General features: G+C 41.2%; 2 protein-coding genes and 1 long non-coding RNA gene across 6 annotated transcripts in view; 1 reads left to right on the forward strand and 2 right to left on the reverse strand.

Annotated features, from left to right (window-relative positions):
* The window catches only part of LOC146304920 (putative ribonuclease ZC3H12C), a 40,111-nt gene extending 31,910 nt beyond the window's left edge, over positions 1–8,201 (reverse strand). Inside the window, exon 1 of the mRNA XM_084713626.1 lies at positions 8,067–8,201. The gene's annotated coding sequence lies outside the window, so the exon portion shown is untranslated. The remainder of the gene's footprint in view (positions 1–8,066) is intronic.
* LOC146304921 (uncharacterized) overlaps positions 1–25,222 on the forward strand; it is a 135,837-nt gene that overhangs the window by 19,399 nt on the left and 91,216 nt on the right. The window lies entirely within an intron of this gene.
* Positions 11,679–25,222, reverse strand: part of LOC146304922 (mitogen-activated protein kinase kinase kinase kinase 4-like) — a 39,006-nt gene continuing 25,462 nt past the window's right edge. Inside the window, exons 15-32 of one of the 4 annotated variants that reach the window (XM_084713887.1) lie at positions 24,354–24,794; positions 22,923–23,072; positions 21,353–21,631; positions 20,907–21,007; positions 20,459–20,598; positions 20,134–20,228; positions 18,651–18,829; positions 18,284–18,410; positions 17,407–17,724; positions 15,882–15,999; positions 15,025–15,195; positions 14,789–14,932; positions 14,218–14,352; positions 14,017–14,117; positions 13,763–13,912; positions 13,513–13,672; positions 13,150–13,289; positions 11,679–12,873 (exon numbers count right to left, since the gene is read on the reverse strand). In XM_084713887.1, the coding sequence (XP_084570013.1) occupies positions 12,790–12,873; positions 13,150–13,289; positions 13,513–13,672; positions 13,763–13,912; positions 14,017–14,117; positions 14,218–14,352; positions 14,789–14,932; positions 15,025–15,195; positions 15,882–15,999; positions 17,407–17,724; positions 18,284–18,410; positions 18,651–18,829; positions 20,134–20,228; positions 20,459–20,598; positions 20,907–21,007; positions 21,353–21,631; positions 22,923–23,072; positions 24,354–24,794 (3,033 nt within the window). In that variant the 3' untranslated portion in view covers positions 11,679–12,789. The remainder of the gene's footprint in view (positions 12,874–13,149; positions 13,290–13,512; positions 13,673–13,762; positions 13,913–14,016; positions 14,118–14,217; positions 14,353–14,788; positions 14,933–15,024; positions 15,196–15,881; positions 16,000–17,406; positions 17,725–18,283; positions 18,411–18,650; positions 18,830–20,133; positions 20,229–20,458; positions 20,599–20,906; positions 21,008–21,352; positions 21,632–22,922; positions 23,073–24,353; positions 24,795–25,222) is intronic. The other 3 variants (XM_084713888.1, XM_084713884.1, XM_084713885.1) reach the window with 3 other exon arrangements.

Genomic DNA, 25,222 nt, shown 5'->3' on the forward strand with positions numbered 1-25,222 from the left:
TACATGCATACATACGTTCATACCTACATACATACATACCTACATGCATACATGCATACATACATTCATACATACCTACATACATACATACATGCATACATACATACATTCATACCTACATTCATACATGCATACATACATACATGCATACATGCATACATACATTCATACATACCTACATACATGCATACATACATACATACATACCTACATTCATACATTCATACCTACATACATACCTACATACATACATGCATACATACATACATGCATACATGCATACATACTTCATACATACCTACATACATGCATACATACATATATTCATACCTACATACATACATTCATACATTCATACCTACATACATACATACATGCATACATACATTCATACCTACATACATGCATACATACATACATACATACATACCTACATACATTCATACATACATACATTCATACGTTTATACCTACATACATACGTTTATACCTACATACATACATACATACCTACATACATGCATACATACATATATTCATACATGCATACATACATTCATACCTACATACATACATACATACATACATGCATACATACATACATACATACATACATTCATATCTACATACATGCATACATACATACATACATACCTACATACATGCATACATACATTCATACCTACATACATATATACATTCATACCTACATACATACATACATACCTACATACATTCATACATACATACATTCATACGTTTATACCTACATACATACGTTTATACCTACATACATACATACATACCTACATACATGCATACATACTTACATTCATACATTCATACCTACATACATACATACATACATATATTCATACATGCATACATACATTCATACCTACATACATACATACATACATATATTCATGCATTCATACCTACCTACATACATACATACACTCATACATGCATACATACATTCATACCTACATACATACATGCATACATACATTCATACCTACATACCTACATACATACATTCATACCTACATACATACATACATACCTACATACATACATTCATACATACATACCTACATACATACATTCATACCTACATACATACATACCTACATACATACATGCATACATACATTCATACCTACATACATACATTCATACCTACATACATACCTACATACATACATATATTCATACATGCATACATACATTCATACCTACATATATGCATACATACATGCATACATACATACATACATACATATATTCATGCATTCATACCTACCTACATACATACATACACTCATACATGCATACCTACATTCATACCTACATACATACATACATACATACATGCATACATACATTCATACATACATACATGCAGACATACATTCATACCTACATACCTACATACATACATTCATAACTACATACATACATACATACATACATGCATACATACATTCATACATACATACATGCAGACATACATTCATACCTACATACCTACATATATACATTCATAACTACATACATACATACCTACATACATACATTCATACATACATTCATATCTACATACATACATACATACATACATACATACATATATTCATGCATTCATACCTACCTACATACATACATACACTCATACATGCATACATACATTCATACATTCATACATACATACATACATACATGCATACATAAATACATACCTACATACATGCATACATACATACCTACATACATGCATGCATACATACATTCATACCTACATACATACCTACATTCATACATACATACATGCATACATAAATACATTCATACATTCATACCTACATTCATTCATACATACATACATACATACATACATACATACATATATTCATGCATTCATACCTACCTACATACATACATACACTCATACATGCATACATACATTCATACCTACATACATACATACATACATGCATACATACATTCATACCTACATACATACATACCTACATGCATACATGCATACATACATTCATACATACCTACATACATACATACATGCATACATACATACATTCATACCTACATTCATACATGCATACATACATACATGCATACATGCATACATACATTCATACATACCTACATACATGCATACATACATACATACATACCTACATTCATACATTCATACCTACATACATACCTACATACATACATGCATACATACATTCATACATACATACATGCATACATGCATATATACATACATGCATACATGCATACATACTTCATACATACCTACATACATACATACATACATACATGCATACATACATATATTCATACCTACATACATACATTCATACCTACATTCATACATTCATACCTACATACATACATACATGCATACATACATACATACATATATACATACATTCATACCTACATACATACATACATACCTACATACATTCATACCTACATACCTACATACATACGTTTATACCTACATACATGTATACATACATACATACCTACATACATGCATACATACATACATACTTACATTCATACATTCATACCTACATACATACGTTTATACCTACATACATACATTCATACCTACATACATGCATACATACATACATACATACATACATACATACTTACATACATACATACATACATTCATACATGCATACATACATTCATACCTACATGTATGCATACATACATGCATACATACATTCATACCTACATACATACATACATACATACATACATACATATATTCATGCATTCATACCTACCTACATACATACATACACTCATACATGCATACATACATTCATACATTCATACCTACATTCATACATGCATACATACATACATGCATACATGCATACATACATTCATACATACCTACATACATGCATACATACATACATACATACCTACATTCATACATTCATACCTACATACATACCTACATACATACATGCATACATACATTCATACATACATACATGCATACATGCATACATACATACATGCATACATGCATACATACTTCATATATACCTACATACATACATACATACATGCATACATACATACATACATACATACATACATACATACATGCATACATACATTCATACCTACATACATACATGCATACATACATACATTCATACCTACATACATTCATACATACATACATTCATACGTTTATACCTACATACATACATACATACATACATGCATACATACATACATACATTCATACCTACATACATGCATACATACATATATACATACATACATACATGCATACATACATTCATGCATTCATACATTTATACCTACCTACATACATACATACATACATGCATACATACATACATACATTCATACCTACATACATGCATACATACATACATACATACATACCTACATACATTCATACATGCATACATACATTCATACCTACATACATACATACATGCATACATACATTCATACCTACATACATGCATACATACATACATACATACCTACATACATTCATACATACGTACATACATGCATACATACATACATTCATACCTACATACATGCATACATACCTACATACATGCATACATACATACTTACATTCATACATTCATACCTACATACATACATACATACATACATACATACATTCATACATGCATACATACATTCATGCCTTCATACATTTATACCTACCTACATACATACATACATACATGCATACATACATACATACATTCATACCTACATACATGCATACATACATACATACATACCTACATACATTCATACATGCATACATACATTCATACCTACATACATACATACATGCATACATACATTCATACCTACATACATGCATACATACATACATACATACCTACATACCTACATACATGCATACATACATACATTCATACCTACATACATGCATACATACCTACATACATGCATACATACATACTTACATTCATACATTCATACCTACATACATACATACATACATACATTCATACATGCATACATACATTCATACCTACATACATACATACATACATACATACATATATTCATGCATTCATACCTACCTACATACATACATACACTCATACATGCATACATACATTCATACCTACATACATACATACATACATACATACATGCATACATACATTCATACCTACATACATACATTCATACCTACATACATACATACATACCTACATACATACATTCATACATACATACCTACATACATACATTCATACCTACATTCATACATTCATACCTACATGCATACATACATACATACATTCATACCTACATACATGCATACATACATACCTACATACATTCATACATACATACATTCATACGTTTATACCTACATACATACATACATACATACATACATACATTCATACCTACATACATACATACATACATGCATACATACATACATACATTCATACTTACATACATGCATACATACATTCATACCTACATACATACATACATGCATACCTACATTCATACCTACATACATGCATACATACATACATACATACATACCTACATACATTCATACATACATTCATACGTTTATACCTACATACATACGTTTATACCTACATACATACATACATACCTACATACATGCATACATACATTCATACCTACATACATACATACATACATGCATGCATACATACATTCATACCTACATACCTACATACCTACATACATACATTCATAACTACATACATATATACATACATGCATACATACATTCATACCTACATACATACATTCATACCTACATACATACATACATACCTACATACATACATTCATACATACATACCTACATACATACATTCATACCTACATTCATACATGCATACATACATACATACATGCATACATTCATACATGCATACATACATACATACATACATACATGCATACATGCATACATACATTCATACATACATACATACATACCTACATACATACCTACATACATACATGCATACATACATACATACATACATACATACATAACTACATACATACATACATGCATACATACATACATACCTACATACATTCATACATGCATACATACATACATGCATACAAACATACATACATTCATACTTGCATACATACATACATACATACATACATGCATACAAACATACATACATTCATACTTGCATACATACATACATACATACATACATGCCTACATGCATACATGCATACCTACATACATGCATACATACATAAATACCTACATACATACATGCATACATACATACATACATACAGACATTCATACCTACATACATACATACATAACTACATACATACATACATGCATACATACATACATACCTACATACATTCCTACATGCATACATACATACATGCATACATACATACATACATTCATACTTGCATACATACATACATACATTCATACATACATACATTCATACCTACATACATACATACCTACATACATACCTACATACATACATGCATACATACATTCATACCTACATACATACATTCATACCTACATACATACATATATTCATACATGCATACATACATTCATACCTACATATATGCATACATACATGCATACATACATACATACATACATACATACATATATTCATGCATTCATACCTACCTACATACATACATACACTCATACATGCATACCTACATTCATACCTACATACATACATACATACATACATGCATACATACATACATACATGCATACATACATTCATACCTACATACCTACATACATACATTCATACATACATACCTACATACATACATTCATATCTACATACATACATACATACCTAAATACATACATACATACATACATACATACATATATTCATGCATTCATACCTACCTACATACATACATACACTCATACATGCATACATACATTCATACATACATACATACATACATTCATACATACATGCATAAATACACACATACATTCATACCTACATACATACATTCATACCTACATACATACATACATACATGCATACATAAATACATACCTACATACATACATACATACATTCATACATACATACATACATACATCCATACATAAATACATACATACATGCATACATACATTCATACCTACATACATACCTACATTCATACATACATACATGCATACATAAATACATTCATACTTTCATACCTACATGCATTCATACATACATACATACATACATACGTACATACATTCATACCTACTTACCTACATACATACATACCTACCTACATACATACACACACACACACACTAAAACTAAAACTGACTCCTTAAATTTCTTTCTTCAGCTTGATCCCCGACTGTAAACACAAAGGTATTCACTTTACCATCAGTTTGTGTCTCAGTCCTGGTCCTCAGCGTCCCTCTGCCCTGCAGGGTGTGTAGATGTTTCCCTGCTCCAACACACATCTGATTCACACCATCAGCTCGTCATCAAGCCTCTGCACAATCAGGTGTATTGGAGCAGGGAAGCATCTAAAACATGAAGGTCAGTTGGACCCTGTGGATCACTAGAACCCTTCTGTTAGGTTAAAACAAACAGTAAAAATGATTTGCATGTGTTATCTGACCCAGGACTCTGCAACAGAAGGAGACCTGCTGCCCTCGTGACCCTCTGACCTGACTTCTGACCCCTGCATTTCCACCTAACATTGAAAAAAAAAAAACACAGCCAGTATAGATTAAGTCAGGATATTATCATAGCAGCTCACACCAGCTCGGTGTGTGTCTGCTGCCTGCATGTGTCATTCAAATCAATAACCATAATGTGGAGAACAGAACAGATGAAGCCTTTGTGGAGAACCAAAGCGCAGAAAACCCACTGCTGCACATCAACCAGATCTTTAAAACCACAATGAAATGAAGAGCGACTTTTAATCTCTGCAAGTGAACTTAATGTCAGATAAAATTATGCGCTGTAAGCCAGAGAAAACGGTCATGTGACTTGTTTCAGCCCTAGAAAACTGCAAAAGGGATCTCTGAAAAGTTACAGCAGCAGCTAGATCTCCAGTCGCCAGTTAAAGGGATAGTACACAGAAAAATCAAAAATACACATCTTTCCCCTGGTGCACTGTTTCATTTATCTATTTGCAGAGTTTTGAAGAGAGATGATTCAGTTTCACCCAAATCAGTGGACAAAGTTAAAAAGTTCTCTCATCACTGTTCTCATTTTGAGTCTTTTTTTTTTTTACCAGTGATATCAAACATTTTATTTTCTTTGCACTACAGTTAAGAGGAAAAATATATAGATTTTAAAATGGTGGTGAACTGTCCCTTTAAAAGTTAAGACTCAGAGAAGATGGACAGAAGTTGAAGGAGAGGATGAAATATAAGACAGCTGCTGGGGCTCGTCCTCTACCCCTCCTCCTCCTCCTCCTCCTCCTCCTCCTCCTCCTCCTCCTCCTACTGACCATCAAGAAGCTGTGAACCCGAGCCTGATGCTCTGATCCTCAGGGAGCCACTGGAGTCCATTGTGCAGCAAAGACACAGCTGTCAGAGATACAGATGAACAGCAGACAGGTGGAGTGAGGACAGACAGCTTCTACATGAGCTCATCAGGGTCCAACTAGTGGAAGCTTGTGTTTTGCTCAGGCCTGCGTCGCTGCACAGCGCACAAACTCCATCTCTTATAAAAGCATAATGAGAATGAGACAGCTGATTATAAAGACACAGCAGCATCCCCGTCCTCCGCCTGTTGAAGCGGCTACAACCTACAGCAACTATATTATGGATGTTGGGGAGCGCGCAGGGGCGTGCACGGTCACTGCAAACCAACACCGTCACGACCTCCCTGCAGCTTTCACCCACGCCGACCTGCGGCTCCTCCAGCCAAAACAAGCCCGCCCTGCTAACGCCGCGTGCGGCTACTCACCCGATCGTGGCCGCCGCTGGAGCCGCACGGTGAGCTTTGCGATTTAAAGAAAGACAAAACACAGCAAATTTTCCCATCACATACTGGCGACGCAAAACATCCGGCTGGTTTGCAGCGTGACCCAGCCAAGCTGCGTCAAGTCAGAGAGAGGCAGGAAGGGGCTTCCGGTCTGACCGCGTTTCAAAATAAAAGCAAAGGTGTGCGTTTTCAGGAGTTTTACGTGGAAATACATGTTTCGTGATAACTAAAAAATAGATAAATATGACACATGATTCATTGTATATACTTGTAAGTTTTCAGCACATATTATCTTTGATCGATGATATAATAGGCAATTCGACGTCAGTAAAGACTGTATCCTGCGTCCTGACGCTACGTTCAAACTGAGTTTACGCCAAATTTCATATTTGTAAATTCACCATATATCTATTGTAAATTTAAAGATAAGATGAATGTGCTTGTAAACGGTTGTCATACGTTTTACAATAATATTTTCCACGTAAACAGGAACTTATATTGTGAAATATTACGGCTAACTTTACTAAAACTGCTAGCACGTTTGGAAGCAGTATGGAGGGAAGGGCCGTAAACTGCACAATGGCGCCATCCTGTGGTCAAAATAAATAATTACATGTACCTTTTTTTTCCTGCTGCCTTTTAATTAAGATTTTAAAAAGTGGCCTGTTTTTCCTCACTGGATAATTTACTTCTTAATTAATTTATTTATTTTTATTTACTTAATGATAGGATAAAAACTGAATATGACTGAAAGTTAAAAAAAAAAGTGCATAATACACAAAATTTGTAGTGATGTTTCAACTTTTGATGAAATTTGCCTAAAAACATAAAGGAACTAAAATATGATACTTTTACAGTAAATTTTGTACTTTATAATTCATGCAATCATTTATTAAATAAAAAATAAATAAACTAGTTTATAGTTCTACTACTCAATAATTCAGATTCAAATATTGAACTTTTTGCTGCACATTTGTGTTAATTATATGATTTTAAATGCTAAACACAATTTATTTATGTAACCAGGAAATACAGATGCATTCCCTGTTTTACAAGAAAGACTCAGCAGCATAGTTACCACATATTCACATAAAACATTATTTTACAACAAAAATTGCAGAATATCCAAGTCTTAATGTTAAGAACGACAGCACACTGTAAATTACTTCTGATTTTATTCAATGGAAAAAAAGACCTTCAGGAAAATACAGTAATTCCCATAGTACACACAGAGAGGACATAAATTAGAGAGGCATGGCAGAGAGACGTCTGAGGGGAAACATGTCACCTGGCACCTGGGTGGTAGAAAACATCTGATCCACGCTGCCACACAGACGGACAGGGGCACACTGTGCACTAATGCAGGATGTAGAGGAATCAGTGAAATCACACTCTAGACTCGTGTAATCCATAACGTGAGCAAAAAGTTGATTAATCCTGTACACAAACGTCTAAATGATAGTACAAAAAGGGAATAATACAAAATACAAAACGGGGGAAAAACTGCCCTCAAAATAAACCATAAATATTCATATCGATGCACATTGGTTTAACAAAACAATTGCTTCTGTAAACATTTTCAACATAAGGTGTGCATTACAATTTAAAAACCACTGCAGTCGCATACTTATCTGAAGGGTTACATAATAAAAATTGCAGAAACAAGACTAAACTAAGTCAGAGTTAAAAATATGCCGCTTAGTTTGCGCCGTCTGAAGTGGTTTTGTAACACTGCTATTAGAACGTGACTTTTTTTTTGCCTTCTTTTGCTTTTTCGCAGATGATCAGACAGTGAAAGCACCTCATTCTCAGCTCATCCCACCCTGGACAGTGAAGGCACCGTCCTCACTGAGAACGGGATCGAAGAGATGAGTTTAGGGAGGAGGGGATGGAGTCTACATTTTAACAGTGTAATGAGTCTAACATGACGTGTCAGTCGGGTTTTAGAGAATGTGAAATGCAAAATGAAGATGGAAAATTCAGTTCTGGGATGAAATAATGATCCAGTTTAAGTGTATTTGTCTCTTCACTGAGAAAACAAACTGTCTGAAGCCCCAAAACGGCAAAAGAAAAAAAAAAGAGGTCCAATATTGAATCACATGGCTGGGTCAGATTCTTCCTACAGTACGCAAAAATCCAAACTTCTTCACTTTTAACTCATCGGAGGATTTTGAGCAGCTCTAATCAGCTGGAGAACCTTCTAAGGCAACCGTTTAGCTCAACGTTAAGCTAAAGTCTCGTTTGAAATAACGGAGTCAGATGATCGGAGATGTGAAACAGGGGCTTCAAACGTCGCATGATGGAGTGTGATGTTCAAAGCTTCTTCTATGCACACTTCATTCCCTTACTTGTCACTTCTGCCCGCTGGCCTCCATGCTACCTTAATGGCCACCTGCTAATTATTCTGCATGTCTAATTCACAGTTTATCCTAGCCCTACTTATGACCGGCGTTAAAGGAAAAATCCACCTGAAATAAACAGATTTTGATGATGCATCTCACACTTCTGGGTCCGTTTCGTCGTTCTGGTGGTGTGTTTTTGAATAATTCCAGTATGACAGAATCTGCAAACCGTGTGAAAATGAGCAACTGAATTCAATAAAGCAGATTAAAGGGATAGTTTGGAAATTTTTTTTAGTGAGGTATGTATCCACAGCCAGTGTATTATCTAGGGGTGGGGGAAATTTCCGATTCTTAGATGCATCGCGATTCGGACGTGGACGAATCTGAATCGATTCACAAACGTCCAAATTTCGATTATTTAAATCTGTTAATTAAAGTGATACAGAAGCTTCTAAATAATGTGGAACTAAGAAGCGCGGTACGCGTCATCGCCGGGACACTTTGGGACGCGCACCTGGAGCGACACGCGCACAGCCGAAAACAAACATGGCCGACCGGCAGCCACCTCGCCATGAGGTCCGAACAGCTCCTTCTAATTTAAAAGCAGCCGTGTGGAAACACTTCGGCTTCTACAACGTCGACGGCGGAAGCGAACTGGACAAGAGCCACGTTATATGTAAGCTGTGTCGAGCTAAAATAAAATACTTTGGCAACACAACAAACATGAGAAGCCGTAACTCGATTCCACCCGACGGAGGAGTCGGGGAGACGGCAGGCTGCTGTTGCTGCGGCTACTAGTGGCTACTGTTGGTACTTTCCAGTTTGCACATATTTCCAATAGTTTAATAAAATATAATCGAAATGAATTCTTATTACAAATGCGCTGTTTTTAAAAATTGCAAGTGACGAATGCTTATTCAGTGAGACAAAAAGAAATGTGTTTGTGAAAAAGTGCATCAATATACATAAAGATGCATCAATAATCGTTTTATAATCGAATCGTAGCCCCTGAATCGTAATCGTAATCGAATCGGCAGGTGCCCAAAGATTCCCACCCCTAGTATTATCTACAGTAGAAGGCTGTTGACGCGCCCAGTTTTGGAGAAACAGGCAGGACTACTGGTGTAGGAAGCTAAGCAATGTACTGTTATGGACATGGTCAGTCAATTAAAAATGGTCCACCTTAAAAAAAAAAATATCCAACGCACCATATTGCTTAGCTTCCTACACCAGCACTCCTCCTGGGTGAGTCGACCGCCATCTAGTGCAGCTAAAACACTACCCTCATACAACCTTACTTCAAAAAACTACCCCAACTGACCGGACAAAGAAACTACAGCACTCCACCATGATATCAAAAGCCCTAAAGGTGACAGATTCCTGATAAACAGGGTGGATTTTTCCTTTAAACCTCATCTATGGGTGTGTCCTGCATTCATATGCTTTATTTATGTGCAGCAAAGTCACATACAAAATATACAGTGTATGAAAAACTGGGGCTAAATTGTGTCAAAGCAACATGCTGTCATAAACAGGGCTACCTCTGTCCCGACATGACCTACAGTAGGTGAGGCGATGTGGTAAGAAACCCGGCAGAGTCTGAAGCCCACGTGTAGTTAGTATGTACAAGCTGATATCCAGTACCCTGTATTTAATGGATATATCAAGAAGGTCCCTTAAAAAAATCTTCACTTTAAGGGGGAGAAGGCAAAAAAGTGAAGACGCAGAGGCAGATTTACATGTCAAGCGAGGAAAAAAGAAATGTGGCGGTGAGTTAGTGTTTAAATGACATGCTTGACGTGAAAATCTACCGTGGTGGGAGTTAATCTGACCTGATCGGGACCTGGAACTACACACAGCTACGGACAGCTACACTCGAGGTGTGGCGCGTTACAGTATTCGCCTTCTTGGATACAGCAAACAGCCGGCCTCCTAACCGTCCCGTCGTTCACATGCTCAGTGTTTTTCCTCCGTTCACACACGTACGTACACGATGCAAAAGTTTTACTATGACACATAAACAGGCAACAGATCCCGCGTCCCGCAGAGGAAGAGGAGGACGGGATCGGCTTAAAGGTCGGGCGGCGAGGGGGAGGAGGAGCTGGGGGTGACAAAAACGTGGAGGCTGGCGGCGGGTTTCTGCGCCCGCCCCCCGAACAGCCCGCCCCCCTCGCTTCTTTTTGTGATTACAGTCCAATCCGTTGTTTTGTCGGCCCGAGCAGAGTGAGAGGAAGCTCAGGCTCAAAGGCTGGTCTCATCTTCTTCTTCATCGTCGTTGGTCATAGTCACAATCGTCATCTGTTGGTCTCCGCTTTAGGGTATGGTGTCGCGGTCGCGTCGGCTGGTGTGGCGGGGGATGTCGGCTACCAGCTCATGAGGGAGGTGCGTCCCAGGGTCATGAAGTACACCTGGCTGGCACCTCCAGGACGCACAGAGGCGAAGAAGACCTGGGGAGGAAGGCAAACGTACATTAGATAACGGTATTTGTTTTTTCAATATTTAGAAATCCAGCGTCTGCCTCTGCAGGTTGTGAGAGATGCACCTAAGAGCTTCCACTTGTGCTTGACATTTATTTTTAATTTCGACTGAAGCTTTTGCACCCTTGTAGAACCGGGCCTGACCATCGGATAAACATATAAAACCTTACAGATCCGTATATGAGGTTCCCAGGAGAAACATGAAAAGGAGAAGGTGCTGGAAGAAGAAAGAAAGAACGTTCTCACCTTGTCATTCCTCTCACAGAGGAACTTGAGTCTCTGGGCTCTCTTGTGCATGAAGACTCCGTCCAGGTGACCCGTCTCCACCGAGCGGATCTCTATGGCCTTCTCACCCCAGCCCATGATCTGGTTTGACCTAATGTAGGCTGCTCACACACACACACACACACACACACACACACACACACACACACACACACAGGGAGAGAACAGCAGGGTGTGACTCATTAAAAATAATGACTATAACTTCCAAAGTTTAAAAGAGGAACTAGATTTTCCTGAGCTTGCACTCACAGTGTGTACTGAAGAGTATATAAAAGTCAAATTGAGCTGTTTGCTGTAATTAGTTTTTTTAATGACCCCACTCACCCACTGAAGTTGGCATTTCTCCCCACTGCAGCACCACATCCTTGGTGATGCGTCCGTAGGTGTTGACATAGACGCCCTCGTCCTCGTAACACACCAGCAGCTCGATCCCGTCGGTGTTGGGCAGGATGATGATGGCGTGGCACTGGATGCTGGTCTGGATCTGAGGGAGAGGAGAAGGGAGGAAGAGTTAGGAGGGTGAAAAGCGTGAAAAAAAACAAAGTTTGATCAGACTGCACAAATATTTTCTTACATGCGTGGGCAGGTAGATGTCGTAGACGGCACCAGAGTCCACATCCACGGCGTGGAAGCCTGAACAGGAGCCGTAGATGACCTTTAACCTCTGACCCTCCTCCACCGTCAGGTCGACCAGCAGAGGCTTGTGCACCAGGTCACCAAAAGACTAAAGACAACCAGGAATAAATATCAGTCAGGTCAAAACACACAGAAGTAACAACTAAAGATATGAATGTTTGGGATCCAGATGCATCCTGGGACCATGCTTACCTTAAAGGCCATGAATTTGTGGTAGGGTTTGGGCGCCCAGGCGTACACCTCCACAGCGTTCTTCAAGGCCAGCACCAAGAACTTAATCCTCTCGTACTTCACTGGAAAGAAAAGGGAGTCATTCATGAGTGATAGAAACCTCTCTGTGTGTTAATCGTTTGAGGTTTGTGGAATATTTGACGGACAGGGATTTAAACGTACCAACTTTGTAGTGAACGCAACCCTCCAGGTCGCCCACGTTAACCCAACCCTGCTTCTTCTCCACCTCAGGGTCGTTGTGCAAAATCTTGTTTCTCAACCACGACAGGTAATACACTCGCAGCTTGTTCTTTTTACCTGCAGACAAAGCAGTGAGGGAGTTATAACCGGTGTCTAAAAGCTGTGTGATGTATAAAAGTTTAAAGCGTCAGTGCTGCACATGACAATGCAGCGGCAACAATCATGCATCAGCTTTCTGTCCGCCGTCGATGATGAGTCAGACTGGAAATGTATTTCTCCAAATAAAATAAAAGCTGCATCTAAGAAGTGACAGCAGCTCTCAAAAGTCCAACGAATAAAACCTCCCACGCATCAACCAGACTTTCATTACTACTTCTACATGACTGAAAAAGAACCAAAAAACAAGATTTTTGTTGAGCAGCCAGAGGCAGAATATGTTCAAATCCAAAGGGGCTTTATTGACATGGGAAAGAGATATTTGTAAGCAGTTAAAAAAAAAAAAAAAAAAAAAGGAAAAATGTACATAAACAGAAGAACTGTGCATGTACTGGACCTGATATGGTGACCAGGACGTTGAGTCCCTCCAGGACGTCCATCTGCTGGATGCGTCGTCTGCTGATCAGAGGGTAAACCTTCCCCTGACCGCTTCGGTCCAGCAGCATCAGGCCGCTCTCTGTCCCCACCAGCAGGTTCACACCTGACACAGTCACACACACACATAAAATAAACACCCACAGTTCATAAAGCCGATTCATTCATGAATAACTCCATGTCAGTAGTCACACTTACCCCAGAGTGCAGCACACAGGATCTCAGAGTTGAACCTCTTCTTGTATTTGCGAATCTCTGGCGTGTCGCTCGGCGGGCGCGTGTTGACCGGGTTGACGTTGACCACCGAGCCTTTGCGGGACGGGTCGGACCTCAGCGGGTCCGCCAGCCGTCCGTCCTGCCCAAATCCTGCTGGAAGGGGGGCAGAGAGTTGGTAGAGGTCAGGCAACTTTCCCTGTGTTTTATTTTGCTTGTAACAACTTTTTTTGAGACGTGATGCAGGCATCAAATTTAAAATGAGTGTATCAGTTTGAACATTAAACATCTGCAGTCAAAAAGGATTTGCAAATAATGGGGGGCGTTGTTAACTTTGCACTGTCTTAGTAATCTTTTGCACCATGCTAAATATTTTTGCATGATCTTGCACTTGTCTGTCAACATCTTTAGGAGACGTGTGACCCAGAACACACTGGAATGCATGCACTTTGTGTATTCCTGTGTAGGTCTGTGCATGTTCTATGTAGCTTCATGTTGTTTATGCAGCACCACAGTCCTTAGAGGAAAGCTGTTTCATTTTACTGTGTCCCAACTGTACATGAGTGCTGTAACAGTGCTGCAGATGTCCCCTTGCATAACACTGTACAGTAATGTACAGTTCACAACTTGACTCATCACCTCAGCTCAGATGTTTCAACATTATGTCTTTTATCGGTGCTGGAAAAATGTGTGTGGGGGGAGAAGCCATTAGTCAGAAAAACTCCCTCAAAGATAAAAATGCATAAAAATGTCACTGGGTAAGTGAATTGTGCTGCGCTCGACAGGTTTTAATTACCGAGCGGCACGTACGAGCACATTCGCTGGGTGAGTTTGTGACCTACCCATGTTGTTGAGGGAGCTGCCGCTGGATGGAGAGATCTGGAGAAGACGAGGGTCGATGAAGGGGGTGAAGGAAGACGAAGACTTGTGTTTGGACATGGAGGTGCTCTCTGACTGGGACTGAGAGAGATTTAAGAAAAAAGAAATTTGTATAAAAGCTAGATTTGATAGCAATCATCATCTAACAAAGATCTATGACACTGATTTGTAATTGATAAAAACGACTGTTGATTTAAACTACGGTAACAACAGAACTGCTCAGTTTTGAACTTATGAGTTACAGTTTTACCTCTGGGGGCTAATAAAACAGCATCCTGCTCAAATGCGTTCAATAAAACTAAATTTTTATGACGCAAACAACTGGGAACACATATTTGGCGCTGCTATTCGAGTTCATAAGAAATCAAGTGAAAACAATGACGTGCAGTTGTGTTAGTTGTCGTGAAGCCAACGAGGACAGAAATGTTAGAGAGGAAAAACAACATGTGCGACAAGAGGAAGAAATGTGTTGAGGGAAATGAGAAATGATCCAAACGCCGGCTGCTGTGAAGTGTTAGAGGAAAAAGCTGCTCCTAATAAAGCGCAGAGGAGGAATTCCACCACCCAAGACGCATGTTGTTTGCGACTCAGTCACACTGCAAAAGAGGCAGGAATCTGTGTTAATCAGCATTAAAAATACATCCTCTCTTTAAGTAGGCCATGTGTGCTTGAGGACTTGGCACTTTAAAAATGTTCACCCCTACCATCACACCAGGCATGCCATCACCCAACTCTGCTAAAACTACTCAAAGTGGTTAGAAGGACAGATGCTTGTTGGTGCTTCACCCCACAAAGCTCCGGTTTAGTTTCCTCCATGCCTGTGATCGTGTTCTACCACCAGGAGGCGCCAGTGTTAGCAGTGCAGTGCAGTGAATTTGCAGGAGGAGGAGGAGGAGGGGGAGGAGGGGGAGGAGGAGAAGGAGTCTGCAGCCCAGACCAGGTGTCAGCCAAGCCAGAAGGGGGCAGAGGAGAGCCAGAGTGAAGCCAGGAGGACACACAGAGGGTGGCAGGACAGGACGCAGAGAGGCTCCGAGCAACAGTCAAGGATGGACGGCAGGTTTGTACAGGCTCAGAGATGGAGATTATTATTATTACCCAATCCTGCTTAAAGGGATAGTTCGGATTTTATGAAGTGGGTTTGCGTGAGGTATTTATCCATAGTCAGTGTATTACCTACAGTAATAATTATGGATAAGTACCTCATGCAACCAAACTTAAATCTAAACTATCTCCATGACAAAATGGCGTTTGCAAATACTTTATTTTACCTAGCTTCACGTCCATGGAGAGGATGGTGATATAAAAAAACACTTCATTATAATTCTCTACAGTGAGCACTTTGCCTTGAAGCAGTAAATCTTGCACCATCTTGGACACGAACTAGATAAAACAAACGACTGCACCTGCTAAATCTGCATGTCTAAGCCTGTAAACTCTGCAACAGTCCATTCCCCCATTGTTTGTCTCGGCTGTGTGAGGGCGACATACCTCGATGGCAGTGAACTTTTCCAGGAGGTTCTGTGGGGACATGGCAGGACTGGCATGGCTAGATGATGAGGGGAAGGAGGAAGAGGAGGAGGAGGAGATGGAGGAAGGGATGGTTGTGGAGGAGGAAGGGGAGTGATGGCTCTGCTGGATAAGGTCTGGTAGGTGGTATATGCGGCCGGCAAAGCCGTTTTTCTCTGGGTGGCCGTGGCCGGGGGGCTGCGGCTGGCCGTGGACGTGACCGGGACCAGGGCCAGCCAAGGAAGAGGAGGATGAGGATGAGGATGACAGACTGACCAACCGCTTTATGTCAGCGGTGCTCTGGAAGCAAGAACAGGCACACATGGGCTCGAGCAAGCAGGTGGAGAGGAAGAGGAGACGTATGTTTGGCTGCTAGCATCCCGACATCATATACAAGATACTCTTTACATTCATCTTTGGAGACCATTACTGCTGTGCATGTGTCAGATTAGAAATGATAATAACATAAAAAGGCTCAAGAATATAAAGGAAAACAGAAGAAATGGGGGAGAATGAGTGGATAAACAACATGGACACTGGACAAATGACATGTCTATCAACTACACAAAAGAAGAATATGCCTTTAACTTAACAATGTTTCTTGATGTTAAAGGGTAACTTTGGTATTTTTCAATCTGGACCCACTGCTACCAAGTATGGCCACTAAAAGTGCTTGTTTTTTCCACCGACAGGTTCAGATTGTTATTTTTAAGTGTCTGACGACTTGCCTGGAGAGATTATGTTGCAGCACTCTCCCTTGACACTGGACCAGTTTCTAAAAATTGTTGTCACCATTAGTCAGACAGGTTGAACAATACCAAAGTTACCCTTTAAACTAAGAAGATGGCAGTCCTCTTACCTGTCTGATGACCAGCGTGCCGTCCTTGGAAGGTGTAGTGGCTTCGTTCTCCGAGTCCTCGACCAGCATGGTCTTGGCAGACTCCGTCTCTCCGTTACTCAGCCTCCTGCAGAAGCCATGGGGATATCTGACGTCCGTAACCAGACCAGCGTTAAAAGCCATGCAGAAAAGCCATGCAACACTGATGCGTCTGACAATGCACAATAACTTCTCGTGTTTTAAATTTAAATATGAAATTAAAGACACCCAAATTTTGCTCTCTCAGACTCCACTGGCAAAAGCAGAGAAAAAAATCCCAAATATAGCAACATAAACGCAACAGAGAGTGCAGCCAACACTAAAACGACAGATTCACAGTTCTGCCTACCCAGCCCTGGAGTCCTCGGCTCCTGAGGTGGACTCCTCTCCCGCCTCCTGGTCCACCTCCTCGTCGTCTTCCTCGTCGGTGGTGCCCGAGTCCTCGCTCGAGGAGGAGTAGTCGGTGACCTTGTGGGGAGGCTTCACATCGTCCACTGCGCGAAGCTCCTTGGCAAGAGCCGTCAGGTCCTGAGAGGAACAGTAAAGAAGTCTCAGGAAGACTCAAGTCTGACATTTTGGCAAAAGTCAGGTTGTCTAGAATGATGCCTCATCGATTTATGTAACGACCAAATCAAAAAGCTGCCAATCATAATGGCATGTGAGTGAATTTGGTGTCACAGTTAAATATATTTTCATTCTCAAACAAATGAAGTCATCTTAAAGGGTAACTTTGGTGTTTTCCAACCTGGTCCCATGATGTTCTGACTAAGAGGGCAGCTATTTTTGAAACTAATCCAGGCGTCAGCAGCTGTGCACACCATTTCTCCCAATTGCTTCGCTGTGGGTTTCATTGTTTTTCTGCTGAGTCTGAATTAAATGTGTTTTCTTTGATAAAATCACTTTTTGTAAACGGAATTTGGTGGGTATGACGAGAACGATAAATATCTATTAGCTATCTGCTTTAGTCATTTAGACTCAAAAACACGAGAGAATAGGGTGAAGAAGGTAAAATACCAAAGTTACTTTTTAAATGAATCACTGCGCAACAGGCTCTCGTTCTTTAGACAACCTGAAAGGAGCCTTGAAGTCATCCCTCCTCACTTCATATAAAACATTTTCAACTAAGTACATCAGATGCAGTGACTTAAGTAGCTTATTGTTAGGAAATCAGATAATAGTTTAATTGCTACATTTGTGTTATTCCCTCTAGAGTCCATGTCTTGCAATCCTGTTGCCCTCGGCTTATTTTCCCTCGCAGCCTCTTAATATCCAGTCTTGTAAGGTCAGTGACGAGCAAGAAAAGGGAGGAGGGATTCTTCCCTGACATGCTCAACAAAGCAAACAGGCCACATTTTATCTGACAACAAAGCCAGGTGAGATTAGGAGCAACTCTGGCAAGTACAAGGAAAAAGGAGGTGTGTGTTTGCATTCAAATGTGCAGGTCGCATTCAAATCCAGCCTGAGGAAGCTGCTGCAGAGGGTTAACCCTTCCATGACAAGCAGTAAAGTGAGAAAGAACTGTGCAGGTCAGCAGAAGGCGATCACAACACAGGCAGGAAGAACTACACTGAATTAATCCTCACAAAGGAGAAACATCTCAGTTATCATAAACCTTAATCATAAATGCAATGGGGAGGGGGGGGCGATGGTGCAAGCATAGCATAGGTGCAATCATGTAATCTCATTTAATAAGCTTACCGCATCACCCTAAGATGTTCCCCAACAACCACGAAGTAGTAGAAAATGGAGAAAGTGGGGAAAAAAAGAAAACAGTTTTCAACCTATTCAGCATCAAACGGGTTTAACCAGCACTTTAGTGACAGTGGACTTACAGCTGGTCGAGTCGGTCTGGCCAGGTTCTTTTCATCTGGTTTTTTGGGAACGTTTTCAGGCCGCTGGAGAGGCGACCCTTCAGATTTGGAGGAAGCTTTGAGAGAACAAAAGGAAGCAGCGTTAGTGAGGGGAAACGGAGAGAAGAGCCGGCTCTGAAACGCCTGTGTAACATTCAATCGCCTGCATAAAAACAGCTGAAAACGCACCGGAGTGTGAGCAGATGTCACAGCATATTGACGAGTAAGAGTGGCGTTACTGTAGTGATAATGGTAATGTGCTGATAGTCAGTTAGTGCAGTTAGTGAAACGTGGCCGAGTACAGTACCAGGGGACTCACAGCGTGGCCTGAAGCGGTCGCCAGGACTGGCCTGGGAGCTGGAGTTGGAGGAGCCGGAGGAGCTGCCGCTGCCGGGCCGAGGCTGCAGCTTCTCCACTCGGTCCCACAGCGGGCGCTGCTCCACGTTACTAAAGAACAATGAGACAATAAACATTACTCGGTCTGAGACATTTACATGTAAAATAAAATATGAAATATTATTATATTATTTTTATTTTTTAAATATTATTTGCTAAATGTATCACTTCTCCATCGTTGTATTTGTGATATGTGACGATTCTCGCATTTCCAGACTTAACAAGTTTCCTTCCAACCTGCGTTGTCACGGGAAACAGGAGTGATGCTCTCATAATACTCGGTTTAAAAGCATGTAACTGCATTACAAGTTTGAGAGCAGCTACATAGTCAAAATTTTTAAAAAATCCTCTTCACTTACCCGGCAGCGCTCCTCTGTCCACCCTGGTTGCCAGGCTGTGATGGCAGAGGGGACTCTCGGCGCGACAGCACCGGAGACCTGGATGTTGTCCTTACAGGGACCTGGAGGAGACAGAATCAAAGCGTCTTCACACAGTGACACGTGAATGAATATCTTTGCACCCGATAAAGAAACCAACAGTGTGAACAAACCAGCATTCAGATCCACAGTTGCAATTAAAAAAAAGGTGGAAATGACACGAAAAGACTTCTCAGTGATGGCAGAACCTCTCAGACACCAGCACCTCCACAGTTTTGGTTTTTATACAACTTGTGGTCGTGTTTGTGTGAGTGAACACAGCACAGCAGGCACACACAGACAGCAGTATGATGGTATGACAGGAAGTGAATGAGGGAGAGTGGAGGTCAGGAAAGGGTTGGGGGGAGGGGGGCCCTCTTCATCCTTACCTTTGGAGGTACCTCCTCGCCGCCGGCCTGCTGATCGGCTCTACTGTGAGCCTGAGGGTGGTGGAGGGGAGGTTGGGGCTGGGGGTCAGTGCGTGCGGGCGATGGGTGGTGGTGGTGGTGATGGTGGGGGTCCTGGGAACGCAGGTGGAGTTGTGCAAAGCTAGAGGTCACGCCGCCGGGCTCGCTGAAGGACTGCGAGCGAGACACCACGGGCGGAGGAGGAGGAGAGGGGGCGGCGCTGTTGCTGCTTTTTAGAGCAGCCAGGTGAGACCACTGGACCTTTTGGGGGAGTGGGGGGAGGGAGGAGGGGAGGACAGGAGGAGGAGGAGGAGGAGGAGGAGGAGGGGGAGGTGAAACAAGCAGACAACACAGTGAGACATGAGGGAAGATGTGTGTGGCTTTTCACATACATGTGCTCAGGCTTATACACATGCATACAGCAGACACGGCACAACACGACACAACACAATGATGGTTTCCACCGCAGGAACCTGGAACTTTTGTAGGAACTCAATGCATTTCCACCACTGGATGCAGGATCTAAAGTAAGTTTTGGCGACATTAATTTGCCCCCCAGAACGTCCCTTCTCGGGGGGGGGGGGGGGTAGTGCTTTCCGAAAATAACTTGAAGGGGTTTGTTTTTTGTTCATTTTGCTTCAACACATCAACATGGAGTTAAAGAATAAAACACAGGACAGACAGACAGACTAAAATAATTATGTCTGTTGCTTTAAATGCCATAAATGGACTAATCTGCCTCGGTGGAAACGCAGAGCTCCTCAAAAAATAGTTGTATCAATAAAATAGCTGATCTCCCCTGATTTGCAGTTTTTATGCTAAGCTACAAGCTAAGGTGGTTATGAGTTTCATATTTAGTCTCCAGCCATGATGAGCTTATTTCCTAAAATGATGAACTACTCCTTTATTATGAATATTGGATGCATCTTCAGAAAAAAAGTGCAGTTTGCTAAATTAAACTTGTTTAAACATCTGTGGTGTAATTTAAAGTAGAAATTATTTTAAAATGATTCTTAAACTGTTCGATTATGACTAATTTTAATGTGGTGGCCATTTTACCAGACGCAGCTCCAAAGCTATAAGGGCATCAGATTAGTGTTTTCAAAAACCTCATACTGGTTCGAGAGATGTGCTGTTTTTTAAGTAAGAGCTGCATATCTTACACACTTTGTTATCGAGTGTGCACTCTTTGCTGTTTGTTCAGTGAAAAGAAAAATGTTTGGAGAAATAATGAACAGAATGTTGGTTGAAGTCCAGAGTTAGAATAAAACGTCTCAGCTCGCCAAATCTGTCCCTTTTTTACTAAAGCTTGAATCATTTTGCAAGTCTACAGCCAAAAATGACTGAGAAAACAAAATATAAAATCTCTCTTTCCAAATAAGTCATTTATTAACAGACCTGGTTGTAAACTAGATTACTTTCTTAAAAGAAGAAATACATGAAGGGTCAAACATCGGTCCAACAGCTAAACAGTCCACAAATCCAGCAGTGCGGCAGGAAGAGAGTGACAGGAGGAAGAGGAAAAGGTGAGGGAGGAGGAAGGAGGAGTTACCTGAGGCTCCATGGGTCGGTGCATGGCAGAGGCCTCGGAGGAGCCGCCGTTGGAGAACGGTTCTGAGGAGCGGGGAGGCAGAGGGGGCTGCTTGGGAGGAGGGGCGGTCTGAGGGGAGCCTTGAATGTTCTTACGGTACCGCTCGTCGGCCTGGGATGAGGGAATCGCACAGGACAGAGGTGGAATGAGAACCGGGGAGACGTTTGAAATAAAAATCAAGTCGAAGGGAACCACGTTAAAAGTTTAAATTAACAGTGGAAAAATTTAATTATGGCCAGAATGAACCGTTCTTTAATTCTGATTAAAAATGGTTCCCATCTCCTTGTTTTTCTAATATTATTGTCTCTTTATGAGTCTTTCATCATACTCAGAAACGTTCATATTTGACTGACAAAGATCAACAACAGAGACATCAGGTGACGATGGTATTAAACATGCTTGAAGGCAGCCGTACAGACACGGTTATATGTGCACAGACAGGTGGCGACAGGGTTCTCTCAAACAAATACACCCTTGAAGACACATTAGAGTGCTATACGGTGGGAAAGATCATTGTTAATGACACAAAAGAGGTCTGTCAATGACGGGAGACACCGCTTTGGCGTCCTGCATGTTAGTCTGGGCCTCAGCCATCCACATGCAACGGCCCGATCCACACACAGAGTCAGAACAGCCACACTGAAGAGTAATATCACAGGTCGGCCATCCAAGATCAAGAGAAATTCCTAACACCTGCGGATCTGTGGGGAGAAACGGCTGAATGGGACTTTTATTCTTCTGATGAAACAGGACTCAAATGACAGTAGACAAAAAAGTGGAGAGTGATGGGAACTAAAACAAATAATAAAGCAAGAAATTAATCATCTTTGGCTCTTTTTACACCTGGTATTAACAGTAACTGCAGTCTCATTGATACATAAGTAAAAAAAAGGAGCCTAAAAGATGTAATGTTGCTTATTTTCCCACTTTCTCCCAAACCAACAAATTCATTATTTCTCTTTCTCTTGCTCAGCCTACTTCAAGTGACAAAAAGACAAAAAAAAAAACATCTCAAACATCCTCACGGTTTTAGTAGTCAAGGAGACCAGCAACACTGCAAGTGAGAGCGAGTGCCAAGAGAGAGTGGAGGAGAGGAGCTCGGTTTTATTCAGGACATAAAGAGGCTGGTTGCTGGTGGCTGCGAGCCTGCGGGCTTCCTTTCTCCACTGAACCACCCCCCCACCTGTTTCATTCAAAGGGTCTGGCTGAGAGGGCTGCATTGTAACAAATTAGTTGTTGCCTTGGATGAACTGCAACTGCAACTATTCGGGCTAAAAAGAATAATTATTTTTGCTGCTCGCACCACCTCTATCATCAGGCCGTGTGAAGACAAGCAAGAAGAAGCTGGAAAGAGCAGGCAGCGGTGGAGGCAGAGCCGAGGAGGAGGTTCACCTCTCTGATAGGCTGAGGAGGATGACTGACGGGCTCTGCGGGCTCCGAGCTTTCTGCCTGGGGAGGCTCAGAGTCAGCGGGGGGTTCAGTCTGAGCGGGGGTGGGGCTGGGGGAGTTACGGGCCTCATCAGAGTCGGTCCTCTCCGGCACCGCTGCCTCCGAGGGGACAGTCTGAGGGGCTCTGGAGGACTCATAAGCGCCTCTCGCTACAGAAACAGCACCGTCGAGGACCTGAGCGTGAGGGGTGGTGGGGAGGGCTCTGTCAGGGGGCAGGGTGGAGGTCTGTGGAGGTTTATTAACTTCAGAGGGGAGTTTGGTCTTGTCACCAGGCTGCTGTTTGGATTCGTGCTGCAGCGACAGCAGGTAGGCCTGCTCCTGCTGCAGACGCTTGTGGAGTCGCTCGGCCTTGCGCTGCTCCTCGAGCTCCCGCCACTTGAACTCCTGTTGCAGTGTGTGCAGGTTGATTCAAGGTAGTGAGAAGAGACGGCGGAGACATTTATTTTTTAACTGTATCTCTATATCTTTTCTCTGAAGCTAATTTGTAAAAAGGGCACCTGTAATAAAATATTTTTTAAAACGCAGAAAAAGGGGTATGTAGTTCCATACACTGACTATGACTAAAAAAGAAAATTCACTGATAAAACATGCAGGGCTGCTCCTGAAAAAAGATGAGTCCAGTTATTAGTCGACTCCCATTTTGTCAGTCGAATATCTGCTCTTTGTTCTTTGGCTGTGCCACTGTGCACAGCATGGCAGGCTGTGAACTTTACAAACCGAGTCTCAAAATGACCACAAACCACAGAACTAACTGTGATGGAAGCGGAGAGCAGCAGCGTGGGTGTGCGACTCCTGTCTGTTGGCCGCTCCTC

The sequence above is a fragment of the Lutjanus erythropterus genome, chromosome 24 (genome assembly GCF_056507025.1).
Source record: "Lutjanus erythropterus isolate fLutEry1 chromosome 24, fLutEry1.hap2, whole genome shotgun sequence".
Lineage (NCBI taxonomy): Eukaryota > Metazoa > Chordata > Actinopteri > Lutjaniformes > Lutjanidae > Lutjanus > Lutjanus erythropterus.